This window comes from Maniola jurtina, chromosome 7 (assembly GCF_905333055.1).
Source record: "Maniola jurtina chromosome 7, ilManJurt1.1, whole genome shotgun sequence".
Classification (NCBI taxonomy): domain Eukaryota; kingdom Metazoa; phylum Arthropoda; class Insecta; order Lepidoptera; family Nymphalidae; genus Maniola; species Maniola jurtina.
Window position 1 is genome coordinate 5326552 of NC_060035.1, and position 22030 is coordinate 5348581.

At 34.3% G+C, this 22030-nt stretch overlaps 5 protein-coding genes across 7 annotated transcripts; 2 read left to right on the top strand and 3 right to left on the bottom strand.

Moving 5' to 3' along the window:
• The first annotated feature begins 68 nt into the window (after window positions 1-68).
• On the top strand, window positions 69-1510 carry LOC123866939 (chromatin modification-related protein MEAF6). Its single transcript, XM_045908733.1, has 4 exons — window positions 69-370; window positions 454-657; window positions 789-825; window positions 928-1510. The coding sequence occupies exons 1-4, from the start codon at window positions 230-232 to the stop codon at window positions 1365-1367; spliced, it is 822 nt and encodes a 273-aa protein (XP_045764689.1). The 5' UTR covers window positions 69-229; the 3' UTR covers window positions 1368-1510.
• A 250-nt stretch (window positions 1511-1760) lies between these two features.
• Window positions 1761-4308, bottom strand: LOC123866938 (osteopetrosis-associated transmembrane protein 1). Its single transcript, XM_045908732.1, has 5 exons — window positions 4087-4308; window positions 3704-4002; window positions 2679-2905; window positions 2421-2592; window positions 1761-2343 (listed from the first exon to the last, which is right to left on the bottom strand). The coding sequence occupies exons 1-5, from the start codon at window positions 4176-4178 to the stop codon at window positions 2285-2287; spliced, it is 849 nt and encodes a 282-aa protein (XP_045764688.1). The 5' UTR covers window positions 4179-4308; the 3' UTR covers window positions 1761-2284.
• Window positions 4309-4614: 306 nt separating this feature from the next.
• Window positions 4615-11383, top strand: LOC123866940 (gonadal protein gdl). 2 transcript variants are annotated; one of them, XM_045908734.1, is made up of 5 exons: window positions 4615-4692; window positions 4778-4974; window positions 5086-5246; window positions 6186-6319; window positions 10046-11383. In XM_045908734.1, the coding sequence occupies exons 2-5, from the start codon at window positions 4883-4885 to the stop codon at window positions 10184-10186; spliced, it is 528 nt and encodes a 175-aa protein (XP_045764690.1). In that variant the 5' UTR covers window positions 4615-4692; window positions 4778-4882; the 3' UTR covers window positions 10187-11383. The 2 variants fall into 2 exon arrangements, with proteins under 2 accessions (XP_045764690.1, XP_045764691.1); XM_045908735.1 differs by having other exon boundaries at window positions 4678-4696.
• On the bottom strand, window positions 7408-9716 carry LOC123866934 (putative nuclease HARBI1). Its single transcript, XM_045908719.1, has 2 exons — window positions 9137-9716; window positions 7408-8248 (listed from the first exon to the last, which is right to left on the bottom strand). The coding sequence occupies exons 1-2, from the start codon at window positions 9584-9586 to the stop codon at window positions 7475-7477; spliced, it is 1224 nt and encodes a 407-aa protein (XP_045764675.1). The 5' UTR covers window positions 9587-9716; the 3' UTR covers window positions 7408-7474.
• A 2744-nt stretch (window positions 11384-14127) lies between the features above and the next one.
• On the bottom strand, window positions 14128-21641 carry LOC123866935 (1-acyl-sn-glycerol-3-phosphate acyltransferase gamma-like). 2 transcript variants are annotated; one of them, XM_045908720.1, is made up of 8 exons: window positions 21447-21641; window positions 20772-20996; window positions 20269-20441; window positions 17895-18056; window positions 17204-17404; window positions 16332-16469; window positions 15556-15775; window positions 14128-14238 (listed from the first exon to the last, which is right to left on the bottom strand). In XM_045908720.1, exons 2-8 carry the CDS (start codon window positions 20950-20952, stop codon window positions 14159-14161), a joined length of 1155 nt encoding a protein of 384 aa, XP_045764676.1. In that variant the 5' UTR covers window positions 20953-20996; window positions 21447-21641; the 3' UTR covers window positions 14128-14158. The 2 variants fall into 2 exon arrangements, with proteins under 2 accessions (XP_045764676.1, XP_045764679.1); XM_045908723.1 differs by having other exon boundaries at window positions 21522-21640.
• Between the last annotated feature and the right edge of the window lie 389 nt (window positions 21642-22030).

Here is a 22030-nt window from a genome sequence, read left to right on the forward strand (position 1 = left end):
AGCTGTAAAGCCTGTTGAAAATTACGCAGTTATTTGTCTGTGGTGGTCGCCATTGACATCTGAGTTCTGGCTTCTGGTCTGTGACAGAGTTCATGGTATTTGTTCTGTAATTGAATTATTGAATTTTTTGTAAAGCAAGATTTTATTATAAGAGAAAATTAACAACTTTATTGTACTTATTATTGATGAGAATGGATTCTTAACGCGAAGGTATAATTAAGGCGACGACATGGTTGTCTCACCGCAAAGCCCTGCAAGTGAAACTCAAACCGCACAAGTAAAAAAGAACAATATGGCGTCCAAACAAACATCAGTGGCAGATACAAGAGCTGATCTAGCCGAATTAGTTAAAAAAAAGGCTGAAGTCGCTGTAAGTGATTGGAATTTGTCGGATTATAAATTAAGTGGTACCTAATAAAAGTATATGGAATATGATCCTTTTGCAATTTTTAGGAAACCTTAGCCAACTTGGAACGGCAAATTTATGCATTTGAAGGATCATATCTAGAGGATACCCAACTGTATGGCAATATCATCCGAGGATGGGATAGATACCTTACAACAAACAAAAGTACCAACTCTAAAGCAGATAAAAGGAACAGGAAATTCAAAGAGGCAGAAAGACTATTCTCAAAGTCTTCTATAACGTCTATGGCTGTAAGATTTAGTTTAGTGTTAGAAATGTACATTATTTGGAAACAATTCAATAATTCTGCCTCCTAAAATTCCAATTTTTAACAGTATTCATTTTTTAATGCTCATTTTTTGATAATTTTTTCTCATTTTAGGCTGTCAGTGGTCTTGTAGACCCTGCTGAAACTAAGAGTAAGTATTAGTTTAATACAGTTATCTTAGCATTAAATAGCACCTTTTTACATTAATTACTATTCTATAATTTATTCGTTACATGATACATTGTATTTTCAGATGAGAGAAATAGTGAAACAGAATCTCAAACTAATGAGGATTCTTCAGATACACAAATCAGCACTGGAATGGGTATGGGAGCCTTGAATCATACAACAATACATGGTTCCACAGAAAGCATTGCCTCTAAACCTTCAGGAAAACAGCACACCAATGGGAGTATTGAAAAAAACATTAGTAGTGCTCTATTAAAACAAAATGTTTCACAGAAAATTTCATCACAATCTAATGTGCTCCAAAAAGCATTTGGAAGTGACAGCAAGATGTTATCAGCCGTTGGATTAGACAGTAGGCCAGGCACACCAAAAGACAAAGATGGTGGTAGTAGTTTGATTAACAAAGGTGATACAACACCAAATTCATTGAAACATAAACTGTCAAATAGTAGCAATAACAGCAATATTAAGAAGAGCAACAACAAGAAAGCAAGACATAGATAAATATTATTATTCAACTACTTAATGAAATTGATAATAATGTACTTTAAAACCAGCAGAGCAGCAGAAATTTTATTACGGCATGCTTATTATGGTTAAAATTTTATTTTAATGAATTACATGGATTAATAAAATGACATTTTAAATCAAACTTTTATTAAATAGATATTCATTATGTTAGTACATCAATTCAAAGATATGTCAATTATTTTGGTAAACAGTGTGCCTAGTGGGAGATTTTTAACCTATTCGATCGCGTAAAAGTTAACTGCGTTTTGTATGGAATTGAAACAGCGCCATCTAGTGACAAGAAGATGGCGCTGTTTCAATTCCATAAAAACGCAGTTAACTTTTACGCGATCGAATAGGTTAAAAATCTCCCACTAGGCACACAGGCTGTCTGACAATTTATATTTTAACAATAGATGCACTTGCACCAACCTGTTCAATTTTCAATCAAAACAAATTAAATCAACCATGGCCAACAAACTTAAAGAAATGACACCATTACAAAATTTAACTAAACCAGTTAAAGCAGTTTGGTGCAAGTGGGCCTTACGTTCTAGAACATTAAAATATATCTATTAGATGTTTTGGCAGGTTACATATTTATTTGGCAACACATATTTTCATTACAATCATAGCTTACCATTTTAATTTTTACCCGACTATGGCAAAGCCGAAAGGAAGGGTTATAATTTCAGCAGTCTATGTATGTATTTAACTAACCATAGGTGCCTGGTACACAGTCAATGTTAAGGTTTAATCTGTGATCAAAATCAATGATTGTGATTCTTTGGCTATATGTAAGACTTAAATAATTAAAGGTCAATTTTTGCAATCATTAATTTTGATCAAGATTGATTGACTGTAGATGTTGGCAGGTCAGCCAACTATTTTGGTTGATATACTTATTGGAGCTAGTCACTTCTACTATCAATTGAGAGCCCTCTTAAGATCGTCTGTTTGAATCTTGATTCTGAAAATAAAAGAATAAGAATCTTTGAATCTAGTCTGGCAATTTATCTAATCAAAATCAATACGATGAATACTTACGTTTCAAAACATTTGGTAAATCCCGAATTGGGCCACAATACCTCACAGCAATATAGTATAATATTGGTAAGAATGAAATAATCCCAGCGCAACTTAAAAATACATATTCTGGTGTTCTTCTCAGGTTACAACAATTAAGGGTTTTGCTCCATATTGATCTTGTGGCATTCATCTGAAAATATTATGAATAGTTTAATCATAAATCATAATCAGCTGTTTAGTTAATTAATAATAAAATTGTTATAACAAAATACTCACTGAATCTACAATGTCCATACAAACACTATCAACACCAATAGAATCAGCACTTAGAGTTTTATAGAACTCATCTAATTGCTCATAGGCCTGCATGCAAATGTTGCACACTTCACTAATGTTAGGAACCATGTTGCTGTTGATGCAGTTTATTGTGTCATTGTACATTTTATGAAAATGTATTGTTTCATTTTTAAGTAAGGGCTTTTCCTGTACCCAGTCAAAACAATCTGTAAACAATGAAATACTAATTTTATTGAAAAGTAACTTACTATGCCAAATTATAATCACATAAAATGCACTTGAAATTCTAAATATTTAAAATAATCACCTTTAATTTTTCTTTAGAACCTGCCTGGCTAGCATGGGCAGTAGATAAAAATTATATCCACTGATGTCATACTAATCGGGGATATAATTTTTATCTACTGCCCATGCTAGCCGGGCTGGCAGACAACTTGACAAATTATTTTTTACTATAAATAATAATATAAATTATCAGGTTTAGTGGTGTGTATCAAGGTGTGAGGAAATTTGAGGATAGTTTGCGCAGGTCATAATATCCACAAGGCCACAGCTCCCAATCTCCATAGAGATTAGCTAATTGCACACAAGTGTGTACACAAACACAGGTACACTCTCAATTTCCGCACTCTAATAGCCTGATAAGACAAAAATTTAATGTGATCATCAGAGAGAGATTAAGTGCAGGGCCAACAGTTTTCCATGCTCTCCAACTTCCAAGGCACTGGGGTGACAAAGCTAACTTCCTAAATCTGGGCACTAGCATTGATGAGAATTTTTAACAGAAAACCCAACCTAGGAATCATACCGAAGGCCTCTGCAATCAAACATGCTAACTACTCTACCAACAAAGCAGTTTCAGTGTGCAAGTCACAGCTATAGGTTAAATACACCAACTGCTGAAATCTGTTTTAGTGCAATGTGCCTACTTGGAAACAAGTTCAAACTGAATATAAAATAACGTAAAATCTCCACAAAGATATATGAGTAAATTATCTACTGACCATTACAATTGCCCATGTTCCACACATTCAAGATGTTGTCATGATACTGTTGCACTGCATTTAATCTATCATGAGATATAAAAAACGATCTGCAGGATGTGCCATTTACAGTACTCAATAACTCATTGTATTTGTCACGGAACTTCACATAATTTCCAACACACTTTTCACAGAGAGTTACAGGGCTGGCATTAATTATTGAACATAGTGTGAAATTGGAAGCATGCTGAGCAAATTCTTCCAAAATCTTGATGCACTGATCAGGATATGGGAATATGTATCCTTCACCATTGTACTTTCTGAAAAATATTTTAAAAATGATTATCATATTATTTGGAACGTGAATGAATCACGACGTCTTTTAATATAATCGAAAAGCTTACAAATTATTCAGCAAATTAATATTTTGATCTGCTTTTAGTCTATTTAAAAAGCATACAATAATAATTAAATAGAACATAATTTTCGACCCCATAAACTAAGAAGTCAGAATTATAACTAGTGTGTTAATCTTTGCAAAGCATCAGAAAACTTTGATTCTCATTTTTCACTACTTGAAAATATTATGATCAAAATAAGACTAGAATTCACAGATGTCAGATGTCACCACAGATTAGGTATTAGTTACTAGATGTCAAAAAGTATATAAACACTAAGACCAATATACCATAAACTATTTTCTTTTTTCAATTTCAACAGCTGGTTTTGGGCCAGCCCACGTACCTAACAAAATAAGTAACTATGATACTCAAAGGAACTAACGATCTCCGGATTCCATGGCTTATTGGCGGGTGGAGCTTAAAACGTGGTTTTGAGTTTTGATTTTTGAGATTCACAAAAGGGTTCGAACTCAGAGCCGTAAAACCAATTAAAAAAATATATTTTTGTTTACAAACACAGACCCAATTACCAATAAGTCATATTATGCAAAGTACTCTGTGTTAATAAAAGGTTACGAACTTCGATTTGAACTAATATCATACAAAAACGTAGGTAATCAGCTTAATTATCTCAATAACTTGTGCTGCTTAAAAATCTTGTGTCCATTATATTTTTTTTCTGGGTCCGTGGCAGGCCGCAGGTGTTTACTATGCCAGATGCCTACGGCTGAATGAGCTTGAGGCAGGACTGCTATATTCTTTTAGGTATAGCTTGAATTTCTAGAAATTAAAAGGAATTATGGAAGTAGCTGAACCAACCCCTGAAGCCTTGCAGAGAAAACTTTATTTCTTATTAGAACAGTTACAAGATATGGCACGAGAATTGTTACCGTTAAGTATCTACCTATAAAGTTCTAAACTATCTATCATGAAAAATTCATATTTAATACTTAATGCTGTCAGAATCATATAATAATCATAAATAAAATTCCATATTTTTAGAAAGTATCAGATGAGAGTGCCCATTGAACTTTTATCAGGACTGGCAAATTGTCTCTTGAATGACACAGTATTTGAAATAGTGAAAGGATTGATGGAAATACAACATGTAACAGAAAAACACTTGTTTCAGCAAAGATTGCAAATAATCAATAATCATGCTTGTAAGTTTTAATTCATTTGTATGTTTTTTAGAATTCCATATCTCAAAAGAAAAAAAGGAACCCTTATTGAATCACTGTTGTCTATAGGCATGTCCATCCATCATGTCTGTCAAGAAAACCAATATGTTTGGCAGGTAGGTACAGCACAAGGAAAAAAATCCAAAAACTGAATTTGTGGTCATCTTATAAAATAAAATAAAATGTGTTCACAAAAAAATTAATAATATTATCTATACTAATAAATAAAATTGGAGTGTCTGTCTGTAATATCGAAATAACTACCTCATATTAAGCTCATATGGTTATTTGAACGATACCAACACTGAATCACACGTTTTTAAAATTTTTGTCTGTCTGTCTGTCTGTCTGTTTGAAAAGGCTAATCTTTGGAACGGCTGAACCGATTTTGACGGGACTTTCACAGGCAAGTAAAGGATTGACCAGGGCGTAACATAGGCTACTTTTTTAACCGACTTTCAAAAAGGGAGTTGTGTTTTTCTACCTATGTACACTGAAATCTCCGAGATTTCTGAACCGATTTGCGTCATTTCTTTTTTAATCGATAGAGGAACTTTGCGACATTGTTTCATAAAAAATTTGGAGTCCAACTCCTCAATCCTGATGCTGCAGGGGATCTGACCAATCCATCAGCTAGTACTAAATAACATTAACTTGCAGTGTTCTACATAAAAGTGTTAGATGGGTATATCTTTTACTATGGTACGGGAACCTTTGTGTGCGAGTCGGACTTGCACTTGACAAGTTTTTTCCAGAATGATTTTGCTTTGTACCAAACCTTTAAAGTGATGAGCCCTAAATTAGCCCCATCCTTATCACAATGTAGTAACAATGAAATGTTTAGTTTTACAATATTCTTCAATTAATCCAACAAAATTTTATTTCCTTGTGTAATTCAAAACTTTTTATGTTTCACTTTAGTGGAAATACAAGAAATGGTCAACACAACTCAAAGTCCAGAGCAAATAGAAATCAAAAGAAACATTTTGCTTAGAAGACACAAGGAAGAACTTAAACAGACTGATATGAAATTAGTAATCCAATTAGATCAAAAAGTAAGTGAATTATTTAAAAAAACTTTTGAATCTTATGAATTTTTAATCTGTATGCTAGTGGTAAATATGTTCCTTATCTGTAGATTTTAAGGTGAACAGATACTTATCCGAGCTGAATGAAACAAATTTTAGAATTCTGTATATCAAATCTCATGAAACCTCGCACACTTCCTTGCGTTGAATCATCAGAATCTTTGACACGCGGTGTGCGAGGTTTCATTGGAATTGTGAAAATTCATTTTTAGACTCGTTCGGATCGGATAAGTGTGCGTACACCTTTATTAATCACCTTTATGACCAAAATGAATTATGAAAATTGCCTTTTTTCCTGAGAACAATTTTCAGTCTATTTCACTAGCTTATGCCCATGACTTTGTCCTCGTGTACTACACAAATTCCAAACCCTTTTACCCCTTATGGGTTGATTACACCTAACGAGTACAGTGGCGAGTCAGTGTCCTCGGCCGAGTGCTCGGTTGGTATAAACACTTTAACGAGTGCTCGGCCGAGTGCTCGGTCGAGCATAGAGGCGAGAGAGTCACTAGAATCCCAATCTGTTTACTAGGCCGAGTACCCACCTCCCCGCTTCATTCTTCTGCCCCCGCAGCGACTCGCTGTCCCGCTCGGCACGCGTGAACACGCACTCGCTTGTCACTCGGTCACTCGCCACTCGGTCGTTCGTCACCAAGCAGTGTGCGTGTTTATGTTTTTGTTTTCAAAATTATTATCCTAATTTCAATTAAAATGGCCGCTAATAACAAATGGAGCTTGGAAACAACGATAAAATTTATTCAGTGTTACAAAATACATGAATGTTTGTGGAATTTTTCATCACCCGATTACAAAAACAAGGACAAGCGTAATGCAGCACTAATTGCAATAGTAAATGAGATGAACATCAACGACTTTGGTGTCACAGAGGTGAAGAACAAAATCAAAAATTTAAGATCAACTTACAGCCAAGAATTGAAAAAAATTGAAGACTCAAAGAAATCGGGAGCTGGAATAAATAATCTTTATGTCTCAAATATAAAATGGCTCAAGGAAATGGAGGAGGTATTCATGAATGATCTGAAAAGACGTACGAGAATGTGAGTATCAATTTTTATTTACGTTTTTACAACTTAAAACATAACTATTACTTATGTAGGTCTTTTAGTTAATCATTCTATTTTGCCATGGAACGGCGCCTGGGCCGGAGAAGTATTCTGCATATTTGTTACGTAAATCTCTTGCTACCCTCCCTGCATAGTTTGTGTTGTGGTCGGTAATGTTTGGCAAGTTGTTAATAAGTTCTCGTCTCCAAGACCCCTCAGTTATAGTGCCTGAATCAGTGTCTTCTTCATCAACACAACCTCGCCGAAAATATGTACTTGAACTTGTCTTTCGTAGCCAATTATGAAGAGCGCATGAGGCTCGTATGATTTTATCAGTTGTGTCAACATCAGTTGGTATACGCCTTTGGAAAATTTGAAATCTGCTTGCCAGAATACCAAATCCGTTTTCAACTATTCTGCGCGCTCTGGATAAGCGGTAGTTAAAAATTTTTTGCGTCGTTGTAAGATTGGTACCACTATACGGTTTAAGTAAATACGTTTTTAATGCGAAAGCATCATCGCCCACTAAAAAACCTCCCTTTGGTAATAAATTATTTTCGAGACTGTGACGTAGTGAGCTTTGTCTGAAAATTCCTGCATCAGAGTTTCTGCCATTTGCTCCTACATTTAAATAGCGAAAACAATAATCATGGTCAACTACAGCCAGTAAAACAATACTGTTCGAACCTTTGTAGTTGAAATATTCACTTCCAGAATTTGGAGGCGCATCAATCAAAACATGTTTGCCATCGATGGCACCATGACATCCAGGAAAATTCCACCTAGTTCTGAAACCATCTTCAATTTCTTGCCATTCATTATGATCTGGTATCTGAAACAATTTTATTTTGTTAATTACAGATTCAATCGGTGTCTCAAATTCACGGTCATCAAAATGCTGAGCAACAACAAAGTGATTTACAATGCGTAGCCTCTTCTGAACAAGCAAATCGTTCACAATCTACAGTCACTGATGCCAATGCTACAAATAATACATCTACTGGCACTTCTGCTACTCCTTCACGACCAAAAAAGAGGCCTAGAGAAATTGTAAAAGCCATTAATGATTTAAAGACGATGCACGATAAAGTATTTAAAGAAGAAGAAGAAACACCATTCGACTTATTTGGTAAAAGTGTTGCAATGCAATTAAAAACAATGTCAGTGGAAAATGCGTTAAGGGCACAACAGAAAATTCAATGCATTTTAACCGACATTGGGATAACTGATTATAGGGAGAGAACAGCTTCATCAATCTCTACCTACGAGTCAGTTGCGACTCCAGCATCTACTTATTCAAGTTACGATGAAACGCTGACGGCCGGCACATATGAAGTTGGTACTGAAGATAGTAATGCTGTTTATTCTTTATATTATCCAAGAACCAGAAGCATCAACAGAAATTACTGCCACGGATGATCTCATTCACTCAGCTATGCAGGCTGCTTCTGTTAGTAGTAATAGGTCTGAATAGTTTTAAGTACTTGTGTAGATACTGATTTTTATTAACAATAAACCGGAATTAAGGTAAATAGTGGTTTAATTAAATTATATAACTACATAATTAACCTATAGCAGTCCAACGCTGCACGTTCACACTCTGCTTTCAATCATCCTCTTGAATAAGTAGCGGACCCCGATCGATAAGTAAGAGTAAAAGGCTAGGGAAGATAATGATGATGATCATGTGCCATACTCATTTCACAAGTAAAACACTTACCCTCACATATAATTCTAAATAGTTTACGATGGCGTCCAGTACTTCTGGTATAAACACTGATATCGCAGATCGAGACACTCTATAAAATGCTTGCAAATATCGATAGCTTATCCCAGCTGCTAAATAACTTAATGTTACTTGCAGTTTAACCTTTGCTGGTATAGCTTCTCTCAAAATTGTATCTTGTCTTTGTATATATGGTGTTATGTTCTCCAGCAATGTCTCAAAACGTTCTACAGTCATTCTCAAAAGTGCCTTGAATTCTTTGGGATCTTCTGACTGCAATCCATTAAAAAGGCTATTAGTTGCTCCAAGGACAGTTCGCCTTAAAATCCATGTTCTGGTCCAAATTCTTCGGTCTTCATCTTCTAATAAATCCCACAATTGTTTAATAATGTCTGGTAACAGCCGGTTGAAAACCCGTTTAAATTCTTTTTTTTTGCGATCCATTGCAGAGCGTGATCAAAACTGAACTGACTCCCCACTGTAGTAAATACGTGTGAACACCCACTCGGTAACGGCGACTCTCTCGGCCGAGAGCTCATTTACTGACTCGCCACTGTACTCGTTAGGTGTTATCTACCCGTTAGGGATTGAATTTTATAAAATCCTTTCTTAGCTGATGTCTGCATCATATTAGCTTTCTGCATGCCAAACAGCCTGCTCTGTCCAGTAGTTTGAGCTGTGCATTGATAAAATTTTCACACTTTTATTATGATAAGGATTAGTTATAGTACTAGCTAAGTATTTTATTTATTTATTAGAGCATATACTGGGAATACCAAAACTGAGTTGCCCCAACTCTTTCGTTTAGTATGTCTGTCTGTCAGTACTTTTGATTCAGATTAATTAATAAACTTTTCCAAAAAGCAAATATCAAGTTAATCATTTTAAATATTTTCATTACAGGTAAGTGACCAACAGGATACTTTAGAAAAAGCAGGGGTTCCAGGATTTTTTGTTACAAACAAGCCAATAGAAATAAAAGTGCAGATGTATCTTTTAGATTTTATATTAAGATTGAGTAAAATGGATATACCACATGTTTAAAATTTAAATACATAGCTATACACCAAATTGAAAAGATTTAATGGTTGCCAGAGCAAGGCCTAGTAAACATCAAAGCGGAGATGGGCAATGTGTTAAGCAGACGACTCAGACTTTATTGATATGATGTGATAATTTAATCTGTTGATAATCTGATTGCTGAACATCTCCGCTTGTGAATACCAGGCTTAAGGCTGAATATTGTAAATAAAATAAAACTTGTATCTGATTAAAAAGGGTTTGTTTAATAAAAATGTTTATACATAACAATCGTAAACAAGTTACTTGTACATAGTTATCTATCAACAAACATTCAATGTACTTACACTCTTCAATAAATTATGTGCGTGTATACAGCTTGTAATAAAGATAAAACCAAAAACTATTGGAGTTACAAGTATCTGTCATATAACTAGTAGTGCAACCAGGTGTCAATGGTGATCTGATGAGGTGGAGTAGATCAGTCTCTTATATAACAACTTAAACAATGTTTAGTATATGGTTGAAATTAGTACACGGAAATCAAAACACGAGGACACTCGAAGAACGCCGCACCGCCTTATTAAAAAAGAAAATGAAGATTTAGTCAAGTAGTAGATGCCGCCCGCGCGCGCACCACGTCTCCACTCCACCCTGCAGGTGTTCGTTGCGCCTAACCATTTTGCAGGACTGCCTCTAGTGATATGACATCTTGAAATTAAGCCTCAAATTTACAAAATTCCAATTGTTTCTATACAAAATAATACACAGTAACCATAGACAATAAATAAATAAATACGAGTATAAGCTAAGTTCAATACTACAAATGAGACATATCTTCCAATCTTTTTATAAATATTATTATTATGTACCTCATACTTTTTATACATTACACTATAGTAACATTTTGGTTCACATAGAAAAGATCAATGAGTCTAATAATGTTAAATTAATCTAGTATCACACACAGAAATCATTGCACACAAACTAACACATTATTCCTTAGTGCTTGTAATACATTTTGTTATAATAATATTGTGTATTGTTTACATTAAATCTGTATATATTTAATACAAAAAAGGTGAAAATAATGTTAGGGTACAAAATATAAACTGTGTACAAAATCTATAAGTAGAGTTTTAAATCAAAACCATCACCCTTGTGTGGATAATACTAATCTATGTCAAATAGGTACATATTATTATAAAAATAAGTTGGTTTCAGTTATACAAAAAAAAATTGTACATACATAAAAATACAGGACTGAGTAAAAATACCTGACCAGGTACCTTATATTAATTTTGCGCGAATATTTACGATAATGCAAAGTTTGCAACTGCAACAAAACCTGACATAAAATTAATTTAGAGTGTGCTTTAGCGTTGTTTCTACGCAAAGAAAATGTAAAAACAAATTCAAGCGAAACAGATAGTTTTAGAACTATGACTAACATAATTAACCAAATTATTATATTTTTTAATGAACGAAAACACTTAGAACTGTTTGGAAACTTTAAAAGCGCGCTTCATTTTAAGTGCTTATAACTTTTAATACTTTAAAATGTAAGCTTGTTAATAAAGGCTAACAACAATAAAGGTCCCCTTTGTAGAAAGATTTTTTATCATCGAAGGAACTTTAACTCAGAACCAAGTTTTGCCCATTTTCACTTTAGAGAAGTTTCTCTAGGGTGCTGCATATAAACGTAATTTGGTTCTACTTTGAATAATCAAATTCAATGAAATTTTGTAGACACATACTAGAGACTAGTATGTACTTATATAGTTTAAAAATTAAACACGCATTTTAGGATTTGTAGGTAAATATTTGAGCGTGTGTAACTTTGAACTGTTACTTAAATATGCTAAAGGAAATCTGACAAACCACAGACAGATATTGATTTCTACAATGTATCTACACATTGAGTTTTATTGGTCGATATTTAAATGAGAGCCAAACTTACGTTCTTTTGAAGAGGTCTATGAATAAACTCCTTTTAAATGATTTTGGTGAGAAATTAAATTAACTAGCAACTGCAAATAAATATTAAAATAGCAACAGCTGCGTAATTAGCTGAATTATAATATTGTTGCTTAGTACTTAAGGCCGATTTACGCCAATTGCGTACACGTGACACGTGCGTAGTGACGCGCGCAAACCCCTAACACACCAGGTTACGCATACGTTCACGCTTTACGCAAGCGGTGTGCCATGTTTCATACAGTTCCATACATAACAACGCAATGGTACGCGCTACGTCTACGTTTACGCAGCCTGTGTAAACGAGCTATTAATGTTTGTGAGTATTCAATAGGTTAAAAATAAAATTTATTTTTTGCGATCACTCATGATGATGATTCACGATGCAATCTAGACAATAAATTAAAAGAATTACCCCAATTTCAACTGAAATTGTTCAAAACTTAGTAAAAAGATAATATATTAATTTATCATTACTACTACATAGATAAGAGTGGCAAATAAATTGGTATTACTACAGGAGGAAATATTTATGCCAACTTCTACGTTACTACCCACTAGATGGGTCCTTCGAAACAAAATTGTGTCTTTCTGAACAAAAATCGTGGTCTACCTAAGTCGAAGTCGAAATATCGTTTTCTTAGTCGCGTTGTATGCGGAATGATCTGGGAACTCGCCGCATTATTATTCTAATAAACTGTTACCATTGTGAGATTAATTAAAAGGGGTCACGGCCCTCAACAATGAGGAATACGGCTGTCAATGTTTTTTTTAAATAAAAATAGCGAGCGAACCTGGTCGCCTGATGTAAAGTGATTACCGCCGCCCATGAACATTTGCAGTACCAGAGGTACCGCCAATGCCTTGCCGGCCTTTAAAATTTAGTATGACACTGGCCATCAAGTTTTTTTTTTCCTCTCTCGTCTGGCTGGCCATCAAGTTATAAACAAAAGCGAGTTAGTTACAGTTGGTTTAGAACATGTTCAGAATGACCACCTTGTGAGTACCTTGTGACCACCATGAGAGCTCATTGATCAATACATAATATGTTTCGTTTCACTCCCTGTGAATTTAGCCTCCACAACTCTAACAAAATTAAATAATGTAATATAAGTAGTTTTACGTAAGTATTACTTACATTTACAGATAATATAAAATATATCATGTTTAGTAAATTATTATTAGAACCTTATTGGCATATTACGTGTTATTAAAATCGTCTTGAATTAAACTAACTTTATAAATAAAAAAGTGTAAACAATGGTGAATTCTGTTGTCCGCAATCTCTAAACTAAAATATTTTTTTTTTTTTTTCTTCTCGTCTGGCTTTACATAGATTAGCCAATGTCAGGTTTGTATTTATAATTACAAGTTAGGGAAACTATATATTATGTATAAAATAATGAAAAATCGAAACTAAAATATGTAACAGGTTTTCAAAAAAAAAAATTCTAAATTCAAAATATTTTTATCCAATTAGACCTTTACAAGTAGGTACTTTTGAATTGTCAAGAGCATCTACCTAGTTTAAATATATTGTTATCCCTTTCATATTGCTTTCTGCGGGAAAGGATAGCATTAGCTTTATACCTGTCAGAGATTAGAGAGTTAAGAGATTAGAGATTGTATACAACAGAATAACCACATACATTATGTATAAAATCGATTTACAATTTGTAGCCATGTGCGGTTTTAATCGTCTTTCTAATAACATACAAAAAGGATGAGTATGCAGTCTAAACATAGATATTATTAATAGTTTTAACGATTTCATTCAACTAGGGTCTACTTGTTATCTACAAGGTTACAGCTATTTGAAACAACATAATAAATTATAATAATAATAAAATAAAAAAAAGCAAAGATGGAACGCAAGGAAATCTAACCCATTGGTAGACATTTCAAGAGTTTGTAATAGGTAGTTCAAGACAATTTTAGCGATACTTTCTTTCTCTGTTTGTGTTAAAATTACGTTTTTTTTTTTTAAATATACATTAACACAATTAATTTAGGTACCTACTACTTGTTCTTTTCTGTTCCATATGAAGATCCTTGACTGATTTTCGACATCCCTATGGCTTTCTGAAGGAGTATATAAACTGAAAAAAGCAATATTATTTGGTTAATTACTATGGTAAATACTATCTCACATATCATAACTAATTTTTTGCTATTTTTGATGAGAAATAAAAATTATATGTTTACTGGAGTGTTGTCTTAGTTATCATGATTGTGTGTGAGAGCATGCTGTTGCAATAAACAATTACGAGCGGATCATACTCAAGAGTGAGATGGACGATGTTTTAACATTGCAAATAAACCTAAATCCACGTAGACAAAGTCACGGACACCATCTAGTAACACTAATATTATAAAGGCGAAAGTTTGTGTGTATGTGTGTATGTTTGTTACTCCTTCACGCAAAAACCACTGGACGGATTTGGCTGAAGTTCGGAATGGAGATAGATAATATCCTGGATTAGCACATAAGTTACTTTTATCCCGGAAAACCAAAGAGTTCCCACGGGATTTCGAAAAACCTAAATCCACGCGGACGAAGTCGCGGGCGTCAGCTAGTATTCAATAATATTGATAAGTTAATAATAATTTAATAAAATTGATTAAAAAAACCTTTAATTTTGTACTTTTTGCCATGGTTTATTTACACACGAAATTGCCTCATTTGGCGTGAAATAGAAATCTTGCAAAGGTTACACTGTGAGGCATAGCTAATGAAAAGATAAATCGATTTGGCTTAGTTTTAGATCTAAAATAACAAATGTATACTTTCATACTAATATTATAAATGCGAAAATGTGTCTCTTTGTCTGCTAGTTTTTCACAGCTGTTCCGTTTAACTGATATTTTGACGGGTACAAAGAATATTATTCCCGATGTATTCCGGGAATGGACATAGGCTACTTTTAGACAGATCTATAGAGCGTACTTTGGCTTCAGTTAAAACGAAACAGTTTTATGTCAGCAGCGTAGCGCTATCTCATTTTAACATTGTCTTAAGTCTAAGCAAAGTCAAAGTATGCACTATAGCTGATCTCAACCTAAGTCCCGGTAAATCAAAGATTTTCACGGGATTTTAAAAAAACTTGATTTCAAGAGGACGGAGTCGCGGGCATCATCTATCGGTATGGAAATAACTTGGATCCAGTATCTGTGAATCCCTTTTTCCAGGAAAATCGAAGAGTTCTCTTGGGATATTAAAAAAATGCCTAAACCCACGCGGCCGAAGGCATATTCTACTACTGCATCCGTAATCATTTATTTTTATTTTCCTCTTCCTATTATAGTTAATGAGATACAGCCCGCTGGCAAATAGACGGACGGACAGCGGAGGCTTAGTAATAGGGTCCCGTTGGCACCCTTCGGGTACGGTACCCTAAAAAATAGCAAATACTTACACGCAGCGAGAATGGCGACACCAATAGAGAAGTAAAGGAGTTTCCCACTGAACAGAAGTCCTAGGAGGTAGTACAACATAGGGGTCAGAGTCACGACCGCCCACCCCATGGTGTTCAAGAGAGAGTATATTCTGTTGGGCCTTTCAAAGGGCTCAACTCTTTCCACGCCAGACTCTGAGAAGAAATCTCCAGTGTTGAAAAATGAATCCTGCATTTTGTCCTGAAAATTAAAATCACATTTAGGTATCAGAGACCCATAGTGTGATTAATTATATTGTACACAATCTCTAAACCATGTTAAAGTGACATGTCTAAATGTACTCCGGCCTCCATGAGTTGCCGGCCTGCGGCCAATCAACACCAATTGCGTATGCAGCACGTACACGTGACACGTGCGTAGTGACGCGCGTAAACCCGTAGACATAATTGCACGCATTAGGTACGTCTACGTGAACGTTTACGCCACGCAAGCGGAATGCCATGTTTCATATAGTTCCATACATTACAACGCAATGGTACGCGCTACGTCTACTTACGCAGCCTGTGTGAACGAGCACTTAGTCATACCTGCGCAACCGCCAGTCCGTTGAGGGACAAACACAAGTTTTAGTGGATGCAAGCCCCGGATTATCTCTCCATTTCTGAAGGGGTATGCGTTAAGCATTTCTTGTGCATAAAAAAAAGGTCTAAATGTATCGCCATCGCTTTCATACTATGTAATACAAAAACAGTCCGCCCCATACCGATTCTATGTGCCTAGTGGTTTGTTTGATTACCTTTGCTACAAATACGTCGTGTAGCCACTTAGCGGCTTCGGCCTCGTCTTCAGGTATAGTCTCGACTGGTATTCTCTCAATGTACAAGTGTGCGTGCACCGGCTTGCCGTATAACATACTTGTTAATGTAGGTGGAACCTAAAATGTTAAATAAAGTAGTAATTTACAACATTCATTGGTATTATGATATTACAAACAGAGGTTCGACCAAGCAGTTATATGTAGACAGAGCAATCATGCAGTTAGTTCGGGGCGAAGGAGCGATCGGAACTGACCTACATAGTTAGGACCCTATGTTGAAAGGTCGCGTCATTTACCACCAGATCAAAGGCGTTGGACTACTGTGTATCTCTTTACGCTGCATTACTACTAACTACATACTATGTTTAAGCGTCTTACTTAACGTTAACTTGGTCACGTGACCCAAGACGGCAGCGCGTCCCTTTAAGTCTTATCTCATAAAAGACGTTGGCAGATAAGAATTTACACAATACAAAGGTGTTTCTTAAATTATAGAATGCAAAGCTGTCTGAGCTGAATTGCACTTTATTGCTCTGTAAGAAGAGATTTCCGTAAAGATTAAACGTCTTTACGGAGTGATCTTTCTGTACCTAGAAGGTTCTATTAAGTATTCTGTGGCAACACTTAGCTAAACTCCAGGCCAGGGTACAGTCGGCCTCAGAATTCGAGTAGCAATCCTGCGAAACTGTTGCACCAAAAACCTGTCGCACTTATGACCTTTTTCTATAAACACGCTACAGACATCTAACGCAATACATAACCGTGCCACGCGAATATGATAATTAAGGTGCTACACGACTTACGGCCTTTGACTGTACATCTAACAATCAGGTCAGTGTTTAGCAACAAACCTTGCTATTCTTCTCAAAGGCCAACTGTATGTTATAGATGGCGGGAATCTTGCCCCGGAAGTACTGCAGGCTGGTGGTGAAGCCCCGCGTGCGCGGTGTCAGGTGATGCTTGAGGACAGGAAGATTCTTGTCTTTGGCGAACTTAATCGATGCCTCATGTTTCTTCTGGGTGAAGCGAGTACCCTCTGGTGTCAGTAATAGCTAAAAAAAATATCTAATTTAATAACACACTGCATATTGTGTTGCAATACTTCTCACGCGCCACCTGTAGTAGATATGCCTATATTGATGCAAGTATAAGAACTGTACAAAGCTTCAACACAATCGGATGAACAATGAACAAACAGACAAAAATATTTTTTATATGTAAACTTACTTAGGCCATTACAAATTAAGAAAGCTATAAAACAATACTCTATACGCGGAAAGAAATAATTTGAAAACATGTCTGGTGACTTAAAATGTTTAACGCTCACTAAGATCTTTGACTCTATCATTTGCCATACAATAAAAAAAAAAAAAAAAAAATGGAATGACGTAACAGAGCGCTACTTATACTAAATTCTTTCCGCAGATAGAGTATAGGTATTTTTTTAAATAAGTTTGACACTGAATGCACGTAACAACAATTTGATACTTAATGGACCCTGTAATCCAAAAATGTGAGTGTTAAAAATGAATTAATCCTTACCCAGACTGGATCAGGGTAGTCGCATATCTCCGATATCTGCATTTTGATAATTTCTTTGTCCTTCTCAAATGACCTTTCCAAAAATACAAACTCTGAAAATTTCCACATCCAACCTATGGCTGGCATGTACTGTATAGATTTTTTTGCATAAGCTTTGCAGTTCTGTAACAAATAAAATCAATCAAGTGTGTGTTGGACTCTAACAAAGGGTTCTATACTATCATTCAAGAGATAACAATGTATAAATTTTCAATTTTCATTATTTCTTGTTATAGTGCCAATACAAATACACATTCTGTGAAAATTTCAACTCTCTATCTATTATGGCTCACGAGACAGCCCTTGATTTTCATCCGAGATTAAAAATTCTTTATCCACACGGATGGAATCACAGATATCAAATAGTAATATTATAAATGTGGATTTGGATGTTTGTTACTCTCTGACTTGACACATACACTGCTTTTTATCTAGACAAGCAAAGTTGCTGGCAACATCTAGTAGTAGTAACATAATAAAACAATATCCAATTACTTAAATGATTATACAAAAGGATACTTTATTTTTATTTTTATACTTCAAAATAATATATCAAAATATTAATAAAATTAATAATAGTAATTTCTTCTTTTACTTATTTAATAAGATCTACCCTTTGATCAGATATAATATTCTCAATCAGCTTAACATTTCCAATCATATTATGGTATGATAATTATTATTATTGATAACACTAGATATATTTTATAATAATCCTGTAATATAATTTATCAATCCAGTGATTTATCTTATCATATTGATAAACGATATGAAAAAAGAAAATTTTAGATATGTATATTATTAATAGTAACGATATCCTTCTATGTTTCTGATGCAAAAATAAAACATTGCACAGAATCTAGTATTTATTGAAGGTAAATTCTGAAGCATTTTAACTTTACATTCAGACTTCAAAAAATAAGCAGAATAAGATCCATAGATCTTCTAGGCAAATGCATCAAGTTTTAGACCACGTCATCACTTTCCATTAAGTTGATTGTGGTCAAATGTATGCTTATCTACACTAATATTTTAAAGAAGTAAAATTTGTAAGTTTGGATATAGGAGGTAATTTATGAAATTTTGAAATTCTTTCTCTGATACCTACATATACAGCTAGGCTATAAATTATATCATGCAAGGTAGAAGTGTAATAATATCTACTTAATTATGGTTAACTAACTGTTATACATAATTCATTAGTAACTTTTATTTACAAAAAAACAAAGCAATTAATTAAGCAAGTCAAAATTATTATCATGCAAGTTGCGAGAAATTGATACCACAGGTTCATTCATTGAACTCAATTAAAATATATTTCATGGTAATTATTAACACTTACTCTTCATTAAAAAAATGTAATCATCTCGTCACCTAAGATTTTAGTACCCAATGGGGCAACATATTATCATATTGGACTTTACACTTTTATCTCTGTATAATATACTAGATGACACCTGAGACTTCGACCGCGTGGATTTAGGTTTTTGAAAATCCTGTGGGAACTCTGCTTTCCGGGATAAAAAGTAGTCTATGTCAATTCACAGGACAAAAGCTACCTCTGTACCAAAGTTTATATAAATCGGTTAAATGGATAAGTCTTTATGAATCCTGTGGGAACTCTTTGATTTTCTGAGATAAAAAGAAGCCTATGTCCGCCCCTGGGATGTAAGCTAAATCTCCACAAAATTTTATCAAAATAGGTGAAACTGTTGGGTTGTGAAAAGCTAACAGACAGACAGACAGACACTTTCGCATTTATAATATTAGTATGGATTATATCCATCACCTTATTAATATCATGAATGTGAAAGTATTTTGATGAAATTTGTACAAAGATAGCTTGTATCCCAGAGATGGTTATAGGATGGATTTTATGCCAGAAAATCAAAGAAAATCAAGGGTATAGAACTTCAAAATTGCATGTAGTTTCATTATAACATACTAGATGATACCCGCGAATTCATCTGCGTGGATATACGTTTTTTAATCACATGGGAACTCTTTGATTCTCTGGGATAAAAAGTTGCCTATGTGTTAAGTAAGGCTATAAGCCATTTTAGCCAAATCTGTTCAATAGTTTTAGTGTGCAATAGTAACAAACATAACAAACATACACACATGCACACCCACATACAAATTTTCGCCTTTATAATATTAAGTGTGATTCCCAACTAAGAAAGGATTTGTGGAAATTCCACATGTGCCAAGCCAGGACTGATTAAATAGTGTTCTGACTTATATCCTTTTTTACCAGATTCCCAATTGAAATTGGCAGCACAATTTCCATTTCCAGTTTTCCATCATTTTCACAAATACAAAAGGTTTTACTTACTCCCAAAACTTGGATTCCGTCACAGAAGTGCCAACCCATGAGCCAGTCCACTTCGTAACTATGGTTCATGATAAGATAGCCATGTTCCTTGCCATAATATTTATCATACTCGTCTTTCTTAATGTACAGAGACAATTTTGTGCCTGACCACCATTCTGACATGAACACTAATTCTAAAATTATATAAATTAATTTAGTATATTGTAAAAAAGCATCATAATGTTTAAGATTTACATTTTACAAACACTCGTTATTGTTAAGGATGGATTTGAAATAAGCAGATTAGCATGAACCTGAATCATTGCTTTTTATTAAGCTTAACTTTGCTGTTGTCAAGTGGAAGCTCTCATAATAAAAAAAGCAAACATTTCAAGTAATATTTTCAAACTGATCAAACATTACTGATTGATAAGTTTGCTGGGAATGAACAAAATTAATACTCAATAACTGGGAGTTTATATTATATTTTAGAAATAAATAATTAGAAAAAAATATATACTTACGACAGTAAAAGGAATAGCAGAGATAATAATTAATTTTCCTGTAGAGTCTTTTGTTGCATGGCTTAAGTCCAAAGTATAGAATGGCCTGAACACAACTTAAAATTAGGCCTGAGGTGAAATAAGATATAGCGAAGCATAAATGCACTATCGTTGATTGCTTCAAAATGTTTATGTAGAGCATCTTGCATTTGTCAGCTTTTTAATTTATTCATAAAACCTGAAACACTATGAAAACATAATTAACTTAATTTTTCAAACCTTTCAAATAAATAGGTAAAAATGTATATAGATATATGTAAGTCAATGAATAATAATGTCAGAACATGTCAGAAGGAAAATTCACTAATTAGATAACGCGTCATTATTATTCATCAATGATAGCTACTAGGGGAAGATAGGTTCAAGTTTCAACCCTAAATCATCATAATCACATTATTTAAATTAGTGAAACTATTATTTCGAAACGCTCAACGTTGTAATATCTTGCAATAATAGGTACCTATTCAAAACTATGCCTATGCACCGAATAAACTTGAAAAAGGTGTTTATTATTATAAAACTCAGGAACTTGTGATTATTGCTGCAATAATTTCTAGGTAGCGTAGAAAACTAGGCATTTCCAAATAATATTGGCAAATTTTGTAAGGTTAACAATCAAATTGTTTCTGCACTTACTGTATAACGGGTATAGAATAATAACAGCTATGAATTAAAAGCACATTATTTCACAATTTAAACTATGTTACCGACCGCGAGTCCGCCAAATGTTTAATGTACACGCACGAAAGTCCGAAAGTCGAAACGAACACGAAATGATTTGAAATGAGTACAAAGATTTTTTATTTGTACCACAGATAGCCATCGACCAGAAAAAATGTAGATAGGACCTTAGCGTTTGTCAATCTTTTTTTTCTTTCTCTCTCGTCTGGCTTTACAAAGATTAGCCAATGGCAAGTTTATAGTTATTTGTAACAAGTTAGGGAAACTATAAGATAAAGGGAAATATAAGTATGGACTTCGTCCGCTAGCTAACACCAACACAGACGAAGTACTCTGGACTTCGTCTGTATTGGCGCGCGTGCGGTGTCTTTTTGGAGTATTTTTTTGCTAAAAGTAGCTGGTTTTTGTGTTTTACTGGTGTTTTTTGGTGGTGGAACTGACTGGGAAGCGCTCTAAAGGGCCGCTGCGCGTGTGTCGGCGAGCGCCGGTACAGACGAAGTCCATACTTATATAGTTTCCCTAACTTGTAAATAACTACA